This window comes from Bufo bufo, chromosome 1 (assembly GCF_905171765.1).
Source record: "Bufo bufo chromosome 1, aBufBuf1.1, whole genome shotgun sequence".
NCBI lineage: Eukaryota > Metazoa > Chordata > Amphibia > Anura > Bufonidae > Bufo > Bufo bufo.
Genome location: NC_053389.1, coordinates 838907005 through 838925948, shown reverse-complemented (window position 1 = coordinate 838925948; position 18944 = coordinate 838907005). Strand labels below are relative to the sequence as shown.

At 56.4% G+C, this 18944-nt stretch overlaps 1 protein-coding gene across 1 annotated transcript; it reads left to right on the top strand.

Annotated features, from left to right (window-relative positions):
* The first annotated feature begins 6142 nt into the window (after positions 1–6142).
* FXR2 (FMR1 autosomal homolog 2) lies at positions 6143–18490 on the top strand. Its single transcript, XM_040415866.1, has 15 exons — positions 6143–6285; positions 12442–12494; positions 13624–13717; positions 13791–13862; positions 13936–14075; positions 14423–14516; positions 14594–14710; positions 16476–16646; positions 16721–16799; positions 17292–17401; positions 17485–17571; positions 17735–17897; positions 17979–18062; positions 18202–18275; positions 18365–18490. The coding sequence occupies exons 1-15, from the start codon at positions 6211–6213 to the stop codon at positions 18377–18379; spliced, it is 1428 nt and encodes a 475-aa protein (XP_040271800.1). The 5' UTR covers positions 6143–6210; the 3' UTR covers positions 18380–18490.
* Positions 18491–18944: the final 454 nt, after the last annotated feature.

Genomic DNA, 18944 nt, shown 5'->3' with positions numbered 1-18944 from the left:
CATGACCCCATGTATCTGATGGACCGTACACTGCGGCCTCCTCTATAGATCCGGTGATCACATGACCCCATGTATCTGATGGACCGTACACTGCGGCCTCCTCTATAGATCCGGTGATCACATGACCCCATGTATCTGATGGACCGTACACTGCGGCCTCCTCTATAGATCCGGTGATCACATGACCCCATGTATCTGATGGACCGTACAGTGCGGCCTCCTCTATAGATCCGGGGATCACATGACCCCATGTATCTGATGGACCGTACAGTGCGGCCTCTATAGATCCGGGGATCACATGACTCCATGTATCTGATGGACCGTACAGTGCGGCCTCCTCTATAGATCCGGGGATCACATGACCCCATGTATCTGATGGACCGTACAGTGCGGCCTCTATAGATCCGGGGATCACATGACTCCATGTATCTGATGGACTGTACACTGCGGCCTCCTCTATAGATCCAGTGATCACATGACCCCATATATCTGATGGACCGTACACTGCGGCCTCCTCTATAGATCCGGTGATCACATGACCCCATGTATCTGATGGACCGTACACTGCGGCCTCCTCTATAGATCCGGTGATCACATGACCCCATGTATCTGATGGACCTTACACTGCGGCCTCCTCTATAGATCCGGTGATCACATGACCCCATGTATCTGATGGACCGTACAGTGCGGCCTCCTCTATAGATCCGGGGATCACATGACCCCATGTATCTGATGGACCGTACACTGCGGCCTCCTCTATAGATCCGGTGATCACATGACCCCATGTATCTGATGGACCGTACAGTGCGGCCTCCTCTATAGATCCGGGGATCACATGACCCCATGTATCTGATGGACCGTACAGTGCGGCCTCTATAGATCCGGGGATCACATGACTCCATGTATCTGATGGACCGTACAGTGCGGCCTCCTCTATAGATCCGGTGATCACATGACCCCATGTATCTGATGGACCTTACACTGCGGCCTCCTCTATAGATCCGGTGATCACATGACCCCATGTATCTGATGGACCGTACAGTGCGGCCTCCTCTATAGATCCGGGGATCACATGACCCCATGTATCTGATGGACCGTACACTGCGGCCTCCTCTATAGATCCGGTGATCACATGACCCCATGTATCTGATGGACCGTACAGTGCGGCCTCCTCTATAGATCCGGGGATCACATGACCCCATGTATCTGATGGACCGTACAGTGCGGCCTCTATAGATCCGGGGATCACATGACTCCATGTATCTGATGGACCGTACAGTGCGGCCTCCTCTATAGATCCGGGGATCACATGACCCCATGTATCTGATGGACCGTACAGTGCGGCCTCTATAGATCCGGGGATCACATGACTCCATGTATCTGATGGACTGTACACTGCGGCCTCCTCTATAGATCCAGTGATCACATGACCCCATATATCTGATGGACCGTACACTGCGGCCTCCTCTATAGATCCGGTGATCACATGACCCCATGTATCTGATGGACCGTACACTGCGGCCTCCTCTATAGATCCGGTGATCACATGACCCCATGTATCTGATGGACCTTACACTGCGGCCTCCTCTATAGATCCGGTGATCACATGACCCCATGTATCTGATGGACCGTACAGTGCGGCCTCCTCTATAGATCCGGGGATCACATGACCCCATGTATCTGATGGACCGTACACTGCGGCCTCCTCTATAGATCCGGGGATCACATGACCCCATGTATCTGATGGACCGTACACTGCGGCCTCCTCTATAGATCCGGTGATCACATGACCCCATGTATCTGATGGACCGTACACTGCGGCCTCCTCTATAGATCCGGTGATCACATGACCCCATGTATCTGATGGACCGTACACTGCGGCCTCCTCTATAGATCCGGGGATCACATGACCCCATGTAACTGATGGACGGTACACTGCGGCCTCCAATATAGATCCGGTGATCACATGACTCCATGTATCTGATGGACCGTACACTGCGGCCTCCTCTATAGATCCGGTGATCACATGACCCCATGTATCTGATGGACCGTACACTGCGGCCTCCTCTTTAGATCCGGTGATCACATGACCCCATGTAACTGATGGACCGTACACTGCGGCCTCCTCTATAGATCCAGGGATCACATGATCCCATGTATATGATGGACCGTACACTGCGGCCTCCTCTATAGATCCGGTGATCACATGACCCCATGTAACTGATGGACCGTACACTGCGGCCTCCTCTATAGATCTGGTGATCACATGACCCCATGTATCTGATGGACCGTACACTGCGGCCTCCTCTATAGATCCAGTGATCACATGACCCCATGTATCTGATGGACCTTACACTGCGGCCTCCTCTATAGATCCGGTGATCACATGACCCCATGTATCTGATGGACCTTACACTGCGGCCTCCTCTATAGATCCAGGGATCACATGACCCCATGTATCTGATGGACCGTACAGTGCGGCCTCCTCTATAGATCCGGGGATTACATGACCCCATGTATCTGATGGACCGTACACTGCGGCCTCCTCTATAGATCCGGGGATCACATGACCCCATGTATATGATGGACCGTACACTGCGGCCTCCTCTATAGATCCAGTGATCACATGACCCCATGTATCTGATGGACCGTACACTGTGGCCTCCTCTATAGATCCGGTGATCACATGACCCCATGTAACTGATGGACCGTACACTGCGGCCTCCTTTATAGATCCGGTAATCACATGACCCCATGTATCTGATGGACCGTACACTGAGGCCTCCTCTATAGATCCGGGGATCACATGACCCCATGTAACTGATGGACCGTACACTGCGGCCTCCTCTATAGATCCGGTGATCACATGACCCCATGTATCTGATGGACCGTACACTGCGGCCTCCTCTATAGATCCGGTGATCACATGACCCCATGTATCTGATGGACCGTACACTGCGGCCTCCTCTATAGATCCGGTGATCACATGACCCCATGTATCTGATGGACCGTACAGTGCGGGATCCTCTATAGATCCGGGGATCACATGACCTCATGTATATGATGGACCGTACACTGCGGCCTCCTCTATAGATCCGGTGATCACATGACCCCATGTAACTGATGGACCGTACACTGCGGCCTCCTCTATAGATCCGGTGATCACATGACCCCATGTATCTGATGGACCGTACACTGCGGCCTCCTCTATAGATCCGGTGATCACATGACCCCATGTATCTGATGGACCGTACAGTGCGGCCTCCAATATAGATCCGGTGATCACATGACCCCATGTATCTGATGGACCGTACACTGCGGCCTCCTCTATAGATCCGGTGATCACATGACCCCATGTATCTGATGGACCGTACACTGCGACCTCCTCTATAGATCCGGTGATCACATGACCCCATGTATCTGATGGACCGTACACTGCGGCCTCCTCTATAGATCCGGTGATCACATGACTCCATGTAACTGATGTTCCGTACACTGCGGCCTCCTCTATAGATCCGGGGATCACATGACCCCATGTATCTGATGGACCGTACAGTGCGGCCTCCTCTATAGATCCGGGGATCACATGACCTCATGTATCTGATGGACCGTACAGTGCGGCCTCCTCTATAGATCCGGTGATCACATGACCCCATGTAACTGATGGACCGTACAGTGCGGCCTCCTCTATAGATCCGGGGATCACATGACCTCATGTATCTGATGGACCGTACAGTGCGGCCTCCTCTATAGATCCGGTGATCACATGACCCCATGTATCTGATGGACCGTACACTGCGGCCTCCTCTATAGATCCGGTGATCACATGACTCCATGTATCTGATGGACCTTACACTGCGGCCTCCTCTATAGATCCGGTGATCACATGACCCCATGTATCTGATGGACCGTACAGTGCGGCCTCCTCTATAGATCCGGGGATCACATGACCTCATGTATCTGATGGACCGTACAGTGCGGCCTCCTCTATAGATCCGGGGATCACATGACCCCATGTAACTGATGGACCGTACAGTGCGGCCTTCTCTATAGATCCGGTGATCACATGACCCCATGTATCTGATGGACCGTACACTGCGGCCTCCTCTATAGATCCAGTGATCACATGACCCCATGTATCTGATGGACCGTACACTGCGGCCTCCTCTATAGATCCGGGGATCACATGACCCCATGTATCTGATGGACCGTACACTGCGGCCTCCTCTATAGATCCGGTGATCACATGACCCCATGTATCTGATGGACCGTACACTGCGGCCTCCTCTATAGATCCGGGGATTACAAGACCCCATGTATCTGATGGACCGTACAGTGCGGCCTCCTCTATATATCCAGTGATCACATGACCCCATGTAACTGATGGACCGTACAGTGCGGCCTCCTCTATAGATCCGGTGATCACATGACCCCATGTAACTGATGGACCGTACAGTGCGGGATCCTCTATAGATCCGGTGATCACATGACCCCATGTATCTGATGGACCGTACACTGCGGCCTCCTCTATAGATCCGGTGATCACATGACCCCATGTATCTGATGGACCGTACACTGCGGCCTCCTCTATAGATCCGGTGATCACATGACCCCATGTATCTGATGGACCGTACACTGCGGCCTCCTCTATAGATCCGGTTATCACATGACCCCATGTATCTGATGGACCGTACACTGCGGCCTCCTCTATAGATCCGGTGATCACATGACCCCATGTAACTGATGGACCGTACACTGCGGCCTCCTCTATAGATCCGGGGATCACATGACCTCATGTATCTGATGGACCGTACACTGCGGCCTCCTCTATAGATCCGGGGATTACATGACCCCATGTATCTGATGGACCGTACACTGCGGCCTCCTCTATAGATCCGGGGATCACATGACCCCATGTATATGATGGACCGTACACTGCGGCCTCCTCTATAGATCCAGTGATCACATGACCCCATGTATCTGATGGACCGTACACTGCGGCCTCCTCTATAGATCCAGTGATCACATGACCCCATGTATCTGATGGACCGTACACTGCGGCCTCCTCTATAGATCCGGTGATCACATGACCCCATGTATCTGATGGACCGTACACTGCGGCCTCCTCTATAGATCCGGGGATCACATGACCTCATGTATCTGATGGACCGTACACTGCGGCCTCCTCTATAGATCCGGTGATCACATGACCCCATGTATCTGATGGACCGTACACTGCGGCCTCCTCTATAGATCCGGGGATTACAAGACCCCATGTATCTGATGGACCGTACAGTGCGGCCTCCTCTATAGATCCGGGGATCACATGACCCCATGTATCTGATGGACCGTACACTGCGGCCTCCTCTATAGATCCAGTGATCACATGACCCCATGTAACTGATGGACCGTACACTGCGGCCTCCTCTATAGATCCAGTGATCACATGACCCCATGTATCTGATGGACCGTACACTGCGGCCTCCTCTATAGATCCAGTGATCACATGACCCCATGTATCTGATGGACCGTACACTGCGGCCTCCAATATAGATCCGGGGATCACATGACCCCATGTATCTGATGGACCGTACAGTGCGGCCTCCTCTATAGATCCGGTGATCACATGCTGTATGTTGGGGGATCCTGTATATATTGGCCGCACATAACGCTCCCCCAATAACCCCACTGGAGACGTGACTACTGCAGGACGTTCTCCTTTAAATTATGGGGGGCGGTAGCCATTTGTGAACCCCGCCTTAGCAGTATACTGTAGCCAATCACAGACTAGTGAGCGGGTGTGGTCCATGTATAGCGCTCCGCCCTCCGTACGGCTTCGGCCAATTAGCACACAGACATGCTTCTATTTTCGTATCTTTTCCTTATATGTTTCGGTTTCCATAACGACAGTTCTCATCCAATCACCTCATGGGTTCCCAGGATTTCCGCCTACTATGACTCGGACGCCGCACCTCTTAATTGAGTGCGCATGCGTCTTCTTGACTAATGTAGCGATCGCATCAACTTCTTTCAGCCAATCAGCGATCTCTAGGATTTGAGTCCCACCCTTTTTAAGTGCCTTAGTTCTGATTGGTGACGGTATGGGATTTCAGACCAATCCGCGCTCAAGACTCACAACTTCCAGCCAATGGCTGTTTAGTCGGCCTTCTCAGCGCTCCAATCCTGTATCCGAAGGGTCTGCGTCCTCACATGAAGCTCGGAGCTGCGGGAAGCATGGAAGGGATCGAGGTGGAAGTGCGGGGCCCGGGGGGAGCGTTCTACACGGTGAGTTCACCCGGCAGTGCGGGCCCCAGCCCTCAGAACCCTTGGGGCCCCTAATAATACCTCTGTATAACCACTGACACCCCCAGTCATCAGTGTTGCCCCCAGAACCCGTGGGGCCCCTAATAATACCCCTGTATAATCTGACACCCCCAGACATCAGTGCTGCCCCCTATAACCCGTGGGGCCCCTAATAATACCTCTGTATAATCTCTGACACCCCCAGTCATCAGTGTTGCCCCCTATACCCTGTGGGGCCCCTAATAATACCTCTGTATAACCAGTGACACCCCCAGACATCAGTGCTGCCCCCTATAACCTGTGGGGCCCCTAATAATACCCCTGTATAACCAGTGACACCCCCAGACATCAGTGCTGCCCCCTATAACCCGTGGGGCCCCTAATGATACCCCTGTATAACCAGTGACACCCCCAGACATCAGTGGGGCCTCCTATAACCTGTGGGGCCCCTAATAATACCCCTGTATAACCAGTGACACCCCCAGACATCAGTGCTGCCCCCTATATCCTGTGGGGCCCCTAATAATACCCCTGTATAATCTGTGACACCCCCAGACATCAGTGCTGCCCCCTATAACCTGTGGGGCCCCTAATAATACCCCTGTATAATCTGTGACACCCCCAGTCATCAGTGCTGCCCCTTATAACCTGTGGGGCCCCTAATAATACCCCTGTATAATCTGTGACACCCCCAGTCATCAGTGCTGCCCCCTATAACCTGTGGGGCCCCTAATAATACCCCTGTATAACCAGTGACACCCCCAGACATCAGTGCTGCCCCCTATAACCCGTGGGGCCCCTAATAATACCCCTGTATAACCAGTGACACCCCCAGACATCTGTGGGGCCCCTAATAATACCCCTGTATAACCAGTGACACCACCAGACATCTGTGGGGCCCCTAATAATACCCCTGTATAACCACTGACACCCCCAGTCATCAGTGCTGCCCCCTATAACCTGTGGGGCCCCTAATAATACCCCTGTATAACCACTGACACCCCCAGACATCAGTGCTGCCCCCTATAACCCGTGGGGCCCCTAATAATACCCCTGTATAACCACTGACACCCCCAGTCATCAGTGCTGCCCCCTATAACCCGTGGGGCCCCTAATGATACCCCTGTATAACCAGTGACACCCCCAGACATCAGTGCTGCCCCCTATAACCCGTGGGGCCCCTAATAATACCCCTGTATAATCTGTGACACCCCCAGTCATCAGTGCTGCCTCCTATAACCTGTGGGGCCCCTAATAATACCCCTGTATAACCAGTGACACCCCCCAGACATCAGTGCTGCCCCCTATAACGTGTGGGGCCCCTAATAATACCTCTGTATAACCAGTGACACCCCCAGACATCAGTGCTGCCCCCAGAACCCGTGGGGCCCCTAATAATACCCCTGTATAACCAGTGACACCCCCAGACATCAGTGCTGCCCCCCATAACCTGTGGGGCCCCTAATAATACCCCTGTATAACCACTGACACCCCCAGACATCAGTGCTGCCCCCAGAACCCGTGGGGCCCCTAATAATACCCCTGTATAACCACTGACACCCCCAGACATCAGTGCTGCCCCCCAGAACCTGTGGGGCCCCTAATAATACCCCTGTATAACCAGTGACACCCCCAGTCATCAGTGCTGCCCCCTATAATGCGTGGGGCCCCTAATTATACCCCTGTATAACCAGTGACACCCCCAGACATCAGTGCTGCCCCCTATAACCTGTGGGGCCCCTAATAATACCCCTGTATAACCAGTGACACCACCAGACATCAGTGCTGCCCCCTATAACCTGTGGGGCCCCTAATAATACCCCTGTATAACCAGTGACACCACCAGACATCAGTGGGGCCCCTAATAATACCCCTGTATAACCAGTGACACCCCCAGACATCAGTGCTGCCCCCTATAACCTGTGGGGCCCCTAATAATACCTCTGAATAACCAGTGACACCCCCAGACATCAGTGCTGCCCCCTATAACCTGTGGGGCCCCTAATAATACCCCTGTATAATCTGTGACACCCCCAGACATCAGTGCTGCCCCCAGAACCCGTGGGGCCCCTAATAATACCCCTGTATAACCAGTGACACCCCCAGACATCAGTGCTGCCCCCTATAACCTGTGGGGCCCCTAATAATACCCCTGTATAATCAGTGACACCACCAGACATCAGTGCTGCCCCCTATAACCTGTGGGGCCCCTAATAATACCTCTGTATAACCAGTGACACCCCCAGACATCAGTGCTGCCCCCCAGAACCTGTGGGGCCCCTAATAATACCCCTGTATAACCACTGACACCCCCAGTCATCAGTGCTGCCCCCTATAACGCGTGGGGCCCCTAATTATACCCCTGTATAACCAGTGACACCCCCAGACATCAGTGCTGCCCCCTATAACCTGTGGGGCCCCCAATAATACCTCTGAATAACCAGTGACACCCCCAGACATCAGTGCTGCCCCCTATAACCTGTGGGGCCCCTAATAATACCCCTGTATAATCTGTGACACCCCCAGACATCAGTGCTGCCCCCAGAACCCGTGGGGCCCCTAATAATACCCCTGTATAACCAGTGACACCCCCAGACATCAGTGCTGCCCCCTATAACCTGTGGGGCCCCTAATAATACCCCTGTATAACCAGTGACACCACCAGACATCTGTGGGGCCCCTAATAATACCCCTGTATAACCAGTGACACCCCCAGACATCAGTGCTGCCCCCTATAACCTGTATGGCCCCTAATAATACCCCTGTATAACCAGTGACACCCCCAGACATCAGTGCTGCCCCCTATATCCTGTGGGGCCCCTAATAATACCCCTGTGTAGCCAGTGACACCCCCAGACATCAGTGCTGCCCCCTATATCCTGTGGGGCCCCTAATAATACCCCTGTATAATCTGTGACACCCCCAGACATCAGTGCTGCCCCCTATAACCTGTGGGGCCCCTAATAATACCCCTGTATAATCTGTGACACCCCCAGACATCAGTGCTGCCCCCTATAACCTGTGGGGCCCCTAATAATACCCCTGTATAACCAGTGACACCACCAGACATCAGTGCTGCCCCCCATAACCTGTGGGGCCCCTAATAATACCCCTGTATAACCACTGACACCCCCAGTCATCAGTGCTGCCCCCTATAACCTGTGGGGCCCCTAATAATACCTCTGAATAACCAGTGACACCACCAGACATCTGTGGGGCCCCTAATAATACCCCTGTATAACCAGTGACACCCCCAGACATCAGTGCTGCCCCCTATAACCTGTGGGGCCCCTAATAATACCCATGTATAACCAGTGACACCCCCAGTCATCAGTGCTGCCCCCTATAACCTGTGGGGCCCCTAATAATACCCCTGTATAACCACTGACACCCCCAGTCATCAGTGCTGCCCCCTATAACCTGTGGGGCCCCTAATAATACCTCTGAATAACCAGTGACACCCCCAGACATCAGTGCTGCCCCCTATAACCTGTGGGGCCCCTGATAATACGCCTGTATAATCTGTGACACCCCCAGACATCAGTGCTGCCCCCAGAACCCGTGGGGCCCCTAATAATACCCCTGTATAACCAGTGACACCCCCAGACATCAGTGCTGCCCCCTATAACCTGTGGGGCCCCTAATAATACCCCTGTATAACCAGTGACACCACCAGACATCTGTGGGGCCCCTAATAATACCTCTGAATAACCAGTGACACCCCCAGACATCAGTGCTGCCCCCTATATCCTGTGGGGCCCCTAATAATACCCCTGTATAATCTGTGACACCCCCAGACATCAGTGCTGCCCCCTATAACCTGTGGGGCCCCTAATAATACCCCTGTATAACCAGTGACACCACCAGACATCAGTGCTGCCCCCTATAACCCGTGGGGCCCCTAATAATACCCCTGTATAATCTGTGACACCCCCAGACATCAGTGCTGCCCCCCATAACCTGTGGGGCCCCTAATAATACCCCTGTATAACCAGTGACACCACCAGACATCTGTGGGGCCCCTAATAATACCCCTGTATAACCAGTGACACCCCCAGACATCAGTGCTGCCCCCTATAACCTGTGGGGCCCCTAATAATACCTCTGAATAACCAGTGACACCCCCAGACATCAGTGCTGCCCCCTATAACCTGTGGGGCCCCTAATAATACCCCTGTATAACCAGTGACACCACCAGACATCTGTGGGGCCCCTAATAATACCCCTGTATAACCAGTGACACCACCAGACATCAGTGCTGCCCCCTATAACCCGTGGGGCCCCTAATAATACCCCTGTATAACCAGTGACACCCCCAGACATCTGTGCTGCCCCCTATATCCTGTGGGGCCCCTAATAATACCCCTGTATAATCTGTGACACCCCCAGACATCAGTGCTGCCCCCTATAACCTGTGGGGCCCCTAATAATACCCCTGTATAACCAGTGACACCACCAGACATCAGTGCTGCCCCCCATAACCTGTGGGGCCCCTAATAATACCCCTGTATAATCTGTGACACCCCCAGACATCAGTGCTGCCCCCTATAACCTGTGGGGCCCCTAATAATACCCCTGTATAACCAGTGACACCACCAGACATCAGTGCTGCCCCCTATAACCCGTGGGGCCCCTAATAATACCCCTGTATAATCTGTGACACCCCCAGACATCAGTGCTGCCCCCCATAACCTGTGGGGCCCCTAATAATACCCCTGTATAACCAGTGACACCACCAGACATCTGTGGGGCCCCTAATAATACCCCTGTATAACCAGTGACACCCCCAGACATCAGTGCTGCCCCCTATAACCTGTGGGGCCCCTAATAATACCCCTGTATAACCAGTGACACCACCAGACATCTGTGGGGCCCCTAATAATACCCCTGTATAACCAGTGACACCACCAGACATCAGTGCTGCCCCCTATAACCCGTGGGGCCCCTAATAATACCCCTGTATAACCAGTGACACCCCCAGACATCTGTGGGGCCCCTAATAATACCACTTTATGATCATTCACCCCAGATTTTTCTCTTTCTAAGCAGTTTTCTATAAATCCAGCAGTTTTTGTGGTTTTCTCGGTCACCCCCTATCCTCCCCCATCCCCCGCCCCACATTTGGGCAGTTCCCCTCTGATGTGTATTCTTTCAGTTTTGACTTTTCTGCGCCCCGTCTTCTCAGTGTCACCCCGATATCCGCCAGGTGTGACCTCTGTACAGGGGCAACAAAACGTAGAGGGGGTTCACACAGTGACATGGCGGACCGCCTCCGAACCTTTCTTGTTTTCATTCCCCTGTACGGGGGTGGGGGGGGTGGAGCGCCGATTCCGCAGAGCCTCCTTATTCAGGTAACGCGTTTCGAGAGCGTGCCGCCTTCTTCATCAGACACAGTGAAAGCAGAGCAAGGAGCACAATTTCCACAGGTCAGGCGACATCCAAAACCCGGACCAGATAAAAAAGACAATAAAAAATGTTTTACACTCAAAATACAATTAAAACAAATACGATAAATGTTAAAATAAAGCAAATAGCACAATAGAAGAGAGACGGAGCGGATACTTTCTTAAAGGGGTTCTCCGGGCTTTTACTATTGACGACCTGCCCTCAGATTGGCCATCAATATCAGATCGGTGGGGGTCCGACATGAGGGCACGGCGTGCGCAGTGTGCTGGTGCCGTCTCTTCCTGGTCTCCGGCGCAGCCCCCCCCCCCCCTTCCCCCCCACAATATGAGGATACGTCATCAATATTAAAAGCCCGGAGAACCCCTTTAATAAAAAGCAGGTTTTGGATGTCGCCTGAACCTCCTGCATATATCGTGCTCCTTGCTCTGCTTTCATTGTGTCTGATGAAGGCAGCGCTGCGCTCCCGAAACGCGTTACATGACTTTTCTGCTAGTTTCGGGGATCCTCTGGATTACCGGTGGGTGGTGCTGCGGGTCACGCCTTCCCTCGGAGGGTCCATGCGCCTCTCCGGGTTCTGTCTGCGTCCGGTGACCTCATCACCTACCTGCCGGACTTTGGAGCGCCGGGTTTTTCTGTCTGTCCGGGAAGGGGGGGGGGGGGGGGAAACTACATGTTAATCCAGCTGCTCTGCCCAGCCCCCCGGGGTCGCTCACAGCTGTTCATCTCCTCCAGGGTTACGTCCAGGATGTTCAGGAGGAGACGGTCACCGCTGTGTTCCCCAACAGGTGAGTAGACGCTGCCCCCAGTACAGCCCCGCACCCCCCCCCTGCGTATGTGCCCCGCGCCCCCCCCCTGCGTATGTGCCCCGCGCCCCCCCCTGCGTATGTGCCCCGCGCCCCCCCCCTGTGTATGTGCCCCGCGCCCCCCCCCTGCGTATGTGCCCCGCGCCCCCCCCTGCGTATGTGCCCCGCGCCCCCCCCCTGCGTATGTGCCCCGCGCCCCCCCCCTGCGTATGTGCCCCGCGCCCCCCCCCCCTGCGTATGTGCCCCGCGCCCCCCCCCCTGCGTATGTGCCCCGCGCCCCCCCCCTGCGTATGTGCCCCGCGCCCCCCCCCCCCCTGCGTATGTGCCCCGCGCCCCCCCCCCTGCGTATGTGCCCCGCGCCCCCCCCCCCTGCGTATGTGCCCCGCGCCCCCCCCCCCCTGCGTATGTGCCCCGCGCCCCCCCCCCCCTGCGTATGTGCCCCGCGCCCCCCCCCCCCTGCGTATGTGCCCCGCGCCCCCCCCCCTGCGTATGTGCCCCGCGCCCCCCCCCTGCGTATGTGCCCCGCGCCCCCCCCCTGCGTATGTGCCCCGCGCCCCCCCCCTGCGTATGTGCCCCGCGCCCCCCCCCTGCGTATGTGCCCCGCGCCCCCCCCCTGCGTATGTGCCCCGCGCCCCCCCCTCTGCGTATGTGCCCCGCGCCCCCCCCTCTGCGTATGTGCCCCGCGCCCCCCCCTCTGCGTATGTGCCCCGCGCCTCCCCCTCTGCGTATGTGCCCCGCGCCCCCCCCTCTGCGTATGTGCCCCGCGCCCCCCCCTCTGCGTATGTGCCCCGCGCCCCCCCCCTCTGCGTATGTGCCCCGCGCCCCCCCCTCTGCGTATGTGCCCCGCGCCCCCCCCTCTGCGTATGTGCCCCGCGCCCCCCCCTCTGCGTATGTGCCCCGCGCCCCCCCCTCTGCGTATGTGCCCCGCGCCCCCCCCTCTGCGTATGTGCCCCGCGCCCCCCCCTCTGCGTATGTGCCCCGCGCCCCCCCTCTGCGTATGTGCCCCGCGCCCCCCCCTCTGCGTATGTGCCCCGCGCCCCCCCCTCTGCGTATGTGCCCCTGTACCCCTTCCTGCGCTCTATTGAGTAGCTGAATGTGATTGCCTTGGCAGCACCATGCCGGAGAGACGTGTGCCCTTCAGCGATGTCAGGCTGCCCGCCCTGGACTCCTCCTCCAGTGATATAAATGAGGGTGACCCGGTGGAGGTAGGTCTGGGGGTATGTGAGGGGCACAGATGGGGGAGGGGTGTATTACCTTCTGAAGGCTTGGTTATTGCAGGTCATGTCCCGGGCCAGTGACCAGGAGACCTCCGGCTGGTGGCCGGCCCACGTGCGGATGAAGAAGGGAGATGTGAGTATGAGTGTGCGCTCATGTGGCATCTGTGCCCTGTGCTCTCGCTGTGCCGTCTCTTACTCTCCCTCAGTTTTATGTGGTAGAATATTACGTCCATGACTCTCCCTTCAACGAGATCATCAGCCGGGAGCGTCTGCGAGTGCCCAACCAGAACCAGGCGCCCAACTTCTACCGATACAGCCTGCCGCTCCCTGAGGATGTCCGCTCCATGTGAGTACAACACCCCCCACCCCGATCTCACACGGTGTGGGTACAGGGCCCCCCGATCTCACACGGTGTGGGTACAGGGCCCCCCGATCTCACACGGTGTGGGTACAGGGCCCCCCGATCTCACACGGTGTGGGTACAGGGCCCCCCGATCTCACACGGTGTGGGTACAGGGCCCCCCGATCTCACACGGTGTGGGTACAGGGCCCCCCGATCTCACACGGTGTGGGTACAGGGCCCCCCGATCTCACACGGTGTGGGTACAGGGCCCCCCGATCTCACACGGTGTGGGTACAGGGCCCCCCGGGTGTGCCCCTAACTTCTAGTTTTGCCATGTCCTCCTTCTGCAGAGCCGCCAACCCGGATGCCCACAAGGAGTTTAAGAAGGTGGTTGGAGCCAACTGTGTGTTACTGGACGGAACCGGCACCGAGCTCGTAGTTCTGGTGAGGCAAGCACCCAATAAAGGGTCAAAGGTTAGGGGAGCGTTGGGGACACTGGGGTAACCGTGTATCTGCATCAGTCCACAGATGAGGCCGCCACCAAGCGCTCGGCTCTGCTGAATGACATGCATGTCCGCGCCCTCCGGAGCAAGCTCAGATTAATAGCCCAAAATGAGGAGGCCACAAGACAGCTGGAGGTAAGGAAATGCCAGGGCGAGCTGTGAGCCTGCCCCGCCCCCTGCAGGGTGATATAGACAGAAGAGATCTATGAGCCTGCCCCTCCTCCTGCAGGGTGATACAGACAGAAGAGAGCTGTGAGCCTGCCCCGCCCCCTGCAGGGTGATATAGAAGAGAGCTGTGAGCCTGCCCCGCCCCCTGCAGGGTGATATAGACAGAAGAGAGCTATGAGCCTGCCCCGCCCCCTGCAGGGTGATATAGACAGAAGAGAGCTATGAGCCTGCCCCTCCTCCTGCAGGGTGATACAGACAGAAGAGAGCTATGAGCCTGCCCCTCCTCCTACAGGGTGATACAGACAGAAGAGAGCTATGAGCCTGCCCCTCCTCCTGCAGGGTGATACAGACAGAAGAGAGCTATGAGCCTGCCCCTCCTCCTGCAGGGTGATACAGACAGAAGAGAGCTATGAGCCTGCCCCTCCCACTGCAGGGTGATACAGACAGAAGAGAGCTATGAGCCTGCCCCTCCCACTGCAGGGTGATACAGACAGACGAGAGCTATGAGCCTGCCCCTCCTCCTGCAGGTTGATACAGACAGAAGAGAGCTATGAGCCTGCCCCTCCTCCTGCAGGGTGATACAGACAGAGGAGAGCTATGAGCCTGCCCCTCCTCCTGCAGGGTGATACAGACAGAAGAGAGCTATGAGCCTGCCCCTCCTCCTGCAGGGTGATACAGACAGAAGAGAGCTATGAGCCTGCCTCTCCTCCTGCAGGGTGATACAGACAGAAGAGAGCTATGAGCCTGCCCCTCCTCCTGCAGGTTGATACAGACAGAGGAGAGCTATGAGCCTGCCCCTCCCCCTGCAGTGTGATACAGACAGAAGAGAGCTATGAGCCTGCCCCTCCTCCTGCAGGTTGATACAGACAGAAGAGAGCTATGAGCCTGCCCCTCCTCCTGCAGGGTGATACAGACAGAAGAGAGCTATGAGCCTGCCCCTCCTCCTGCAGGGTGATACAGACAGAAGAGAGCTATGAGCCTGCCCCTCCTCCTGCAGGGTGATACAGACAGAAGAGAGCTATGAGCCTGCCCTTCCTCCTGCAGGGTGATACAGACAGAAGAGAGCTATGAGCCTGCCCCGCCCCTGCAGGGTGATACAGACAGAAGAGAGCTATGAGCCTGCCCCTCCCCCTGCAGGGTGATACAGACAGAGGAGAGCTATGAGCCTGCCCCTCCCCCTGCAGGGTGATACAGACAGAAGAGAGCTATGAGCCTGCCCCTCCCCCTGCAGGGTGATACAGACAGAAGAGAGCTATGAGCCTGCCCCTCCCCCTGCAGGGTGATACAGACAGAGGAGAGCTATGAGCCTGCCCCTCCTCCTGCAGGGTGATACAGACAGAAGAGAGCTATGAGCCTGCCCCTCCTCCTGCAGGGTGATACAGACAGAAGAGAGCTATGAGCCTGCCCCTCCCCCTGCAGGGTGATACAGACAGAAGAGAGCTATGAGCCTGCCCCTCCTCCTGCAGGGTGATACAGACAGAGGAGAGCTATGAGCCTGCCCCTCCTCCTGCAGGGTGATACAGACAGAAGAGAGCTAAGAGCCTGCCCCTCCTCCTGCAGGGTGATACAGACAGAAGAGAGCTATGAGCCTGCCCCTCCTCCTGCAGGGTGATACAGACAGAAGAGAGCTATGAGCCCGCCCCTCCTCCTGCAGGGTGATACAGACAGAGGAGAGCTATGAGGCTGCCCCTCCCCCTGCAGGGCGGCTCACTGACATCTTGTATATTTGCAGGTCAGTAAACAGCTGGCGGTGGCGTACCGGGAGGAGTTCCAGGTTCGGGAGGATCTGATCGGATTGGCAATCGGTGCTCACGGAGTTAACATTCAGCAGGCTCGGAAGGTCCCAGGGGTGACGGCGGTGGAGCTGGATGAGGAGACGTTCACCTTTCGGGTGTTTGGGGAGGTAAGGAGGGGCGGTTGTCCCAGCGGGTGCTGTGCCCGGTGGCTGGTGCTGTAATGCTGTCCTCTCCTCCACAGAGTCAGGAGGCCGTGCGCCAGGCTCGGGGGTATCTGGAATTCACAGAAGGCTCCATGGAGGTTCCTCGTTCTCTCGTGGGTGAGTCTGGATTGTGAGGTGCTGCCTCCTGGGTGCTGGGGGCGTGGCCTGCTAATGGGAGGCAATAGTCTCTGCTGCTTGGGCGAGGGGCTCGCACTGTTCCCCCCCCCCCCCCCCCCCCCCCCTCCTTTGGGGACAGCTAAGGGTGCTCACAATGTGTCCCCTCCTCCTCCCTGGGTGTGGTCTCCCCCTCCGCCCCCTCTGGGTGTGGTCTCCCCCTCCGCCCCCTCTGGGTGTGGTCTCCCCCTCCGCCCCCTCTGGGTGTGGTCTCCCCCTCCGCCCCCTCTGGGTGTGGTCTCCCCCTCCGCCCCCTCTGGGTGTGGTCTCCCCCTCCGCCCCCTCTGGGGGTGCCGGCCCCTCCGCCCCCTCTGGGGGTGCCGGCCCCTCCGCCCCCTCTGGGGGTGCCGGCCCCTCCGCCCCCTCTGGGGGTGCCGGCCCCTCCGCCCCCTCCTGGAGTGACTGAGGGTCTCGTAATGTTAAATGTTTCTGCAGGTAAAGTGATTGGGAAGAACGGCTGCGTCATCCAGGAGATTGTGGATAAATCGGGGATTGTCCGGGTCAAGGTGGAGGCTGAAGGAGACAAGAACGAGCAGAAGAAGGAGGTAGTGGGGGTGGGTGTCTCCTCGGCAGATCCCCACTGGTGTCCATCAGCTGGATTTAGTCGCCTCTTCTTCTTCTCTTCTAGGGCTTGGTGCCGTTTGTCTTTGTGGGCACCCAGGACAGTATCAGTAACGCTCTGGCGCTCCTGGAATATCAGATCTCCTACTTTCAGGTCGGTCTCCATCTGCCGCGTGCCCCAGTAATATCCGCTATGTATAACAACCCCCATCATGATCCCGATGTCTCTGCAACACCCGTCATCCCCACCTGCCCCATAATGAGGAAGAGTCCCGATGTTGGCACAGTGCCCCTCATTCTGCCTTCTTGTCTTCCAGGATCTTGAGCAGCTGAGGATTGAACGTCTTCATATTGAGGACCAACTGAAGAGCGTTGGGGGCCTGAGGATGCTGCCCCCCAAAACTGAGAAGGACAAAGGTGCAGCACAGACAAACGGCACATCCCAACATGTGCCCAACCACACAGCGGGACAGGGAAACGGTGAGAGTATAACCCCCATCATTCCTAACACGGCCCCATCACCTAGTACTTCATTGGTGGCTCCTCTTCCTGTCTCCTCAGATAATAGGTACAGGGCGCCCCACAGAAGCCACAAGCCCCCCGACTCTGCTGAGCATCCCACCCAGACGCCGCCCCAAGAAACAGGTGAGACTGGGGAAGGTGATCCGCTAGATTACTGTGGTCCCCGGCTAGTATGACCTTCCTCCTGGCCCCTGTGTATTATGATCCACGTGGAGGGAGTCCACGGAGAAGCAGATTAATATCAGGGTCTTCTCTACCACAGATCAGGTGAACAAAACAGAAGCCCCCCTAACGAAGAGGGAATCCCGAAGACGCACGAGAGGAAGCAACATCCAGGTGAGGACGGGGGAGGGGAGTGACCCCATTATCTCCCCAGAGGAGCGCTCGCTGATCTATAACTCACAGGATCTCTCCCTCTTCTCTAGGAGACGGTCGGATGACGGGCGAATACTTGTGTTTTCGGGTGAGGCGTCTGCGGGGTCACCTCCTGTCTCATGCTCTGTGTATTATATCGTGTCCATCTATAAATATACTGTGAATTATAACCCAGCGCCGAGTCTCCGTTCATTATCATAGACGCCCTATAAACCTGGGGTCACCAGCAGAGTGACCTCTCATGGGGCTCAGGTCTCCCTGATACATGGGGGTGTGTCCTCTCCGCGTCGTCTGAACCTCCCCGTACACATCACACCTGGCGGATGGCAGAAGGGCTCACTGCCAGGAGACATGGCTGAGCCTACACTGGAAAAGGAGGAGCCGTGTGTGTGTGTGTGTGTGTGTGTGTGTGTGTGTATATATATATATACACACACACACACACACACACACACACACACACACACACGAGGAGCGGGGCCGCGCAGTGTGTATACACAGGAGGAGCGGGGCCGCGCAGTGTGTATACACAGGAGGAGCGGGGCCGCGCAGTGTGTATACACAGGAGGAGCGGGGCCGCGCAGTGTGTATACACAGGAGGAGCGGGGCCGCGCAGTGTGTATACACAGG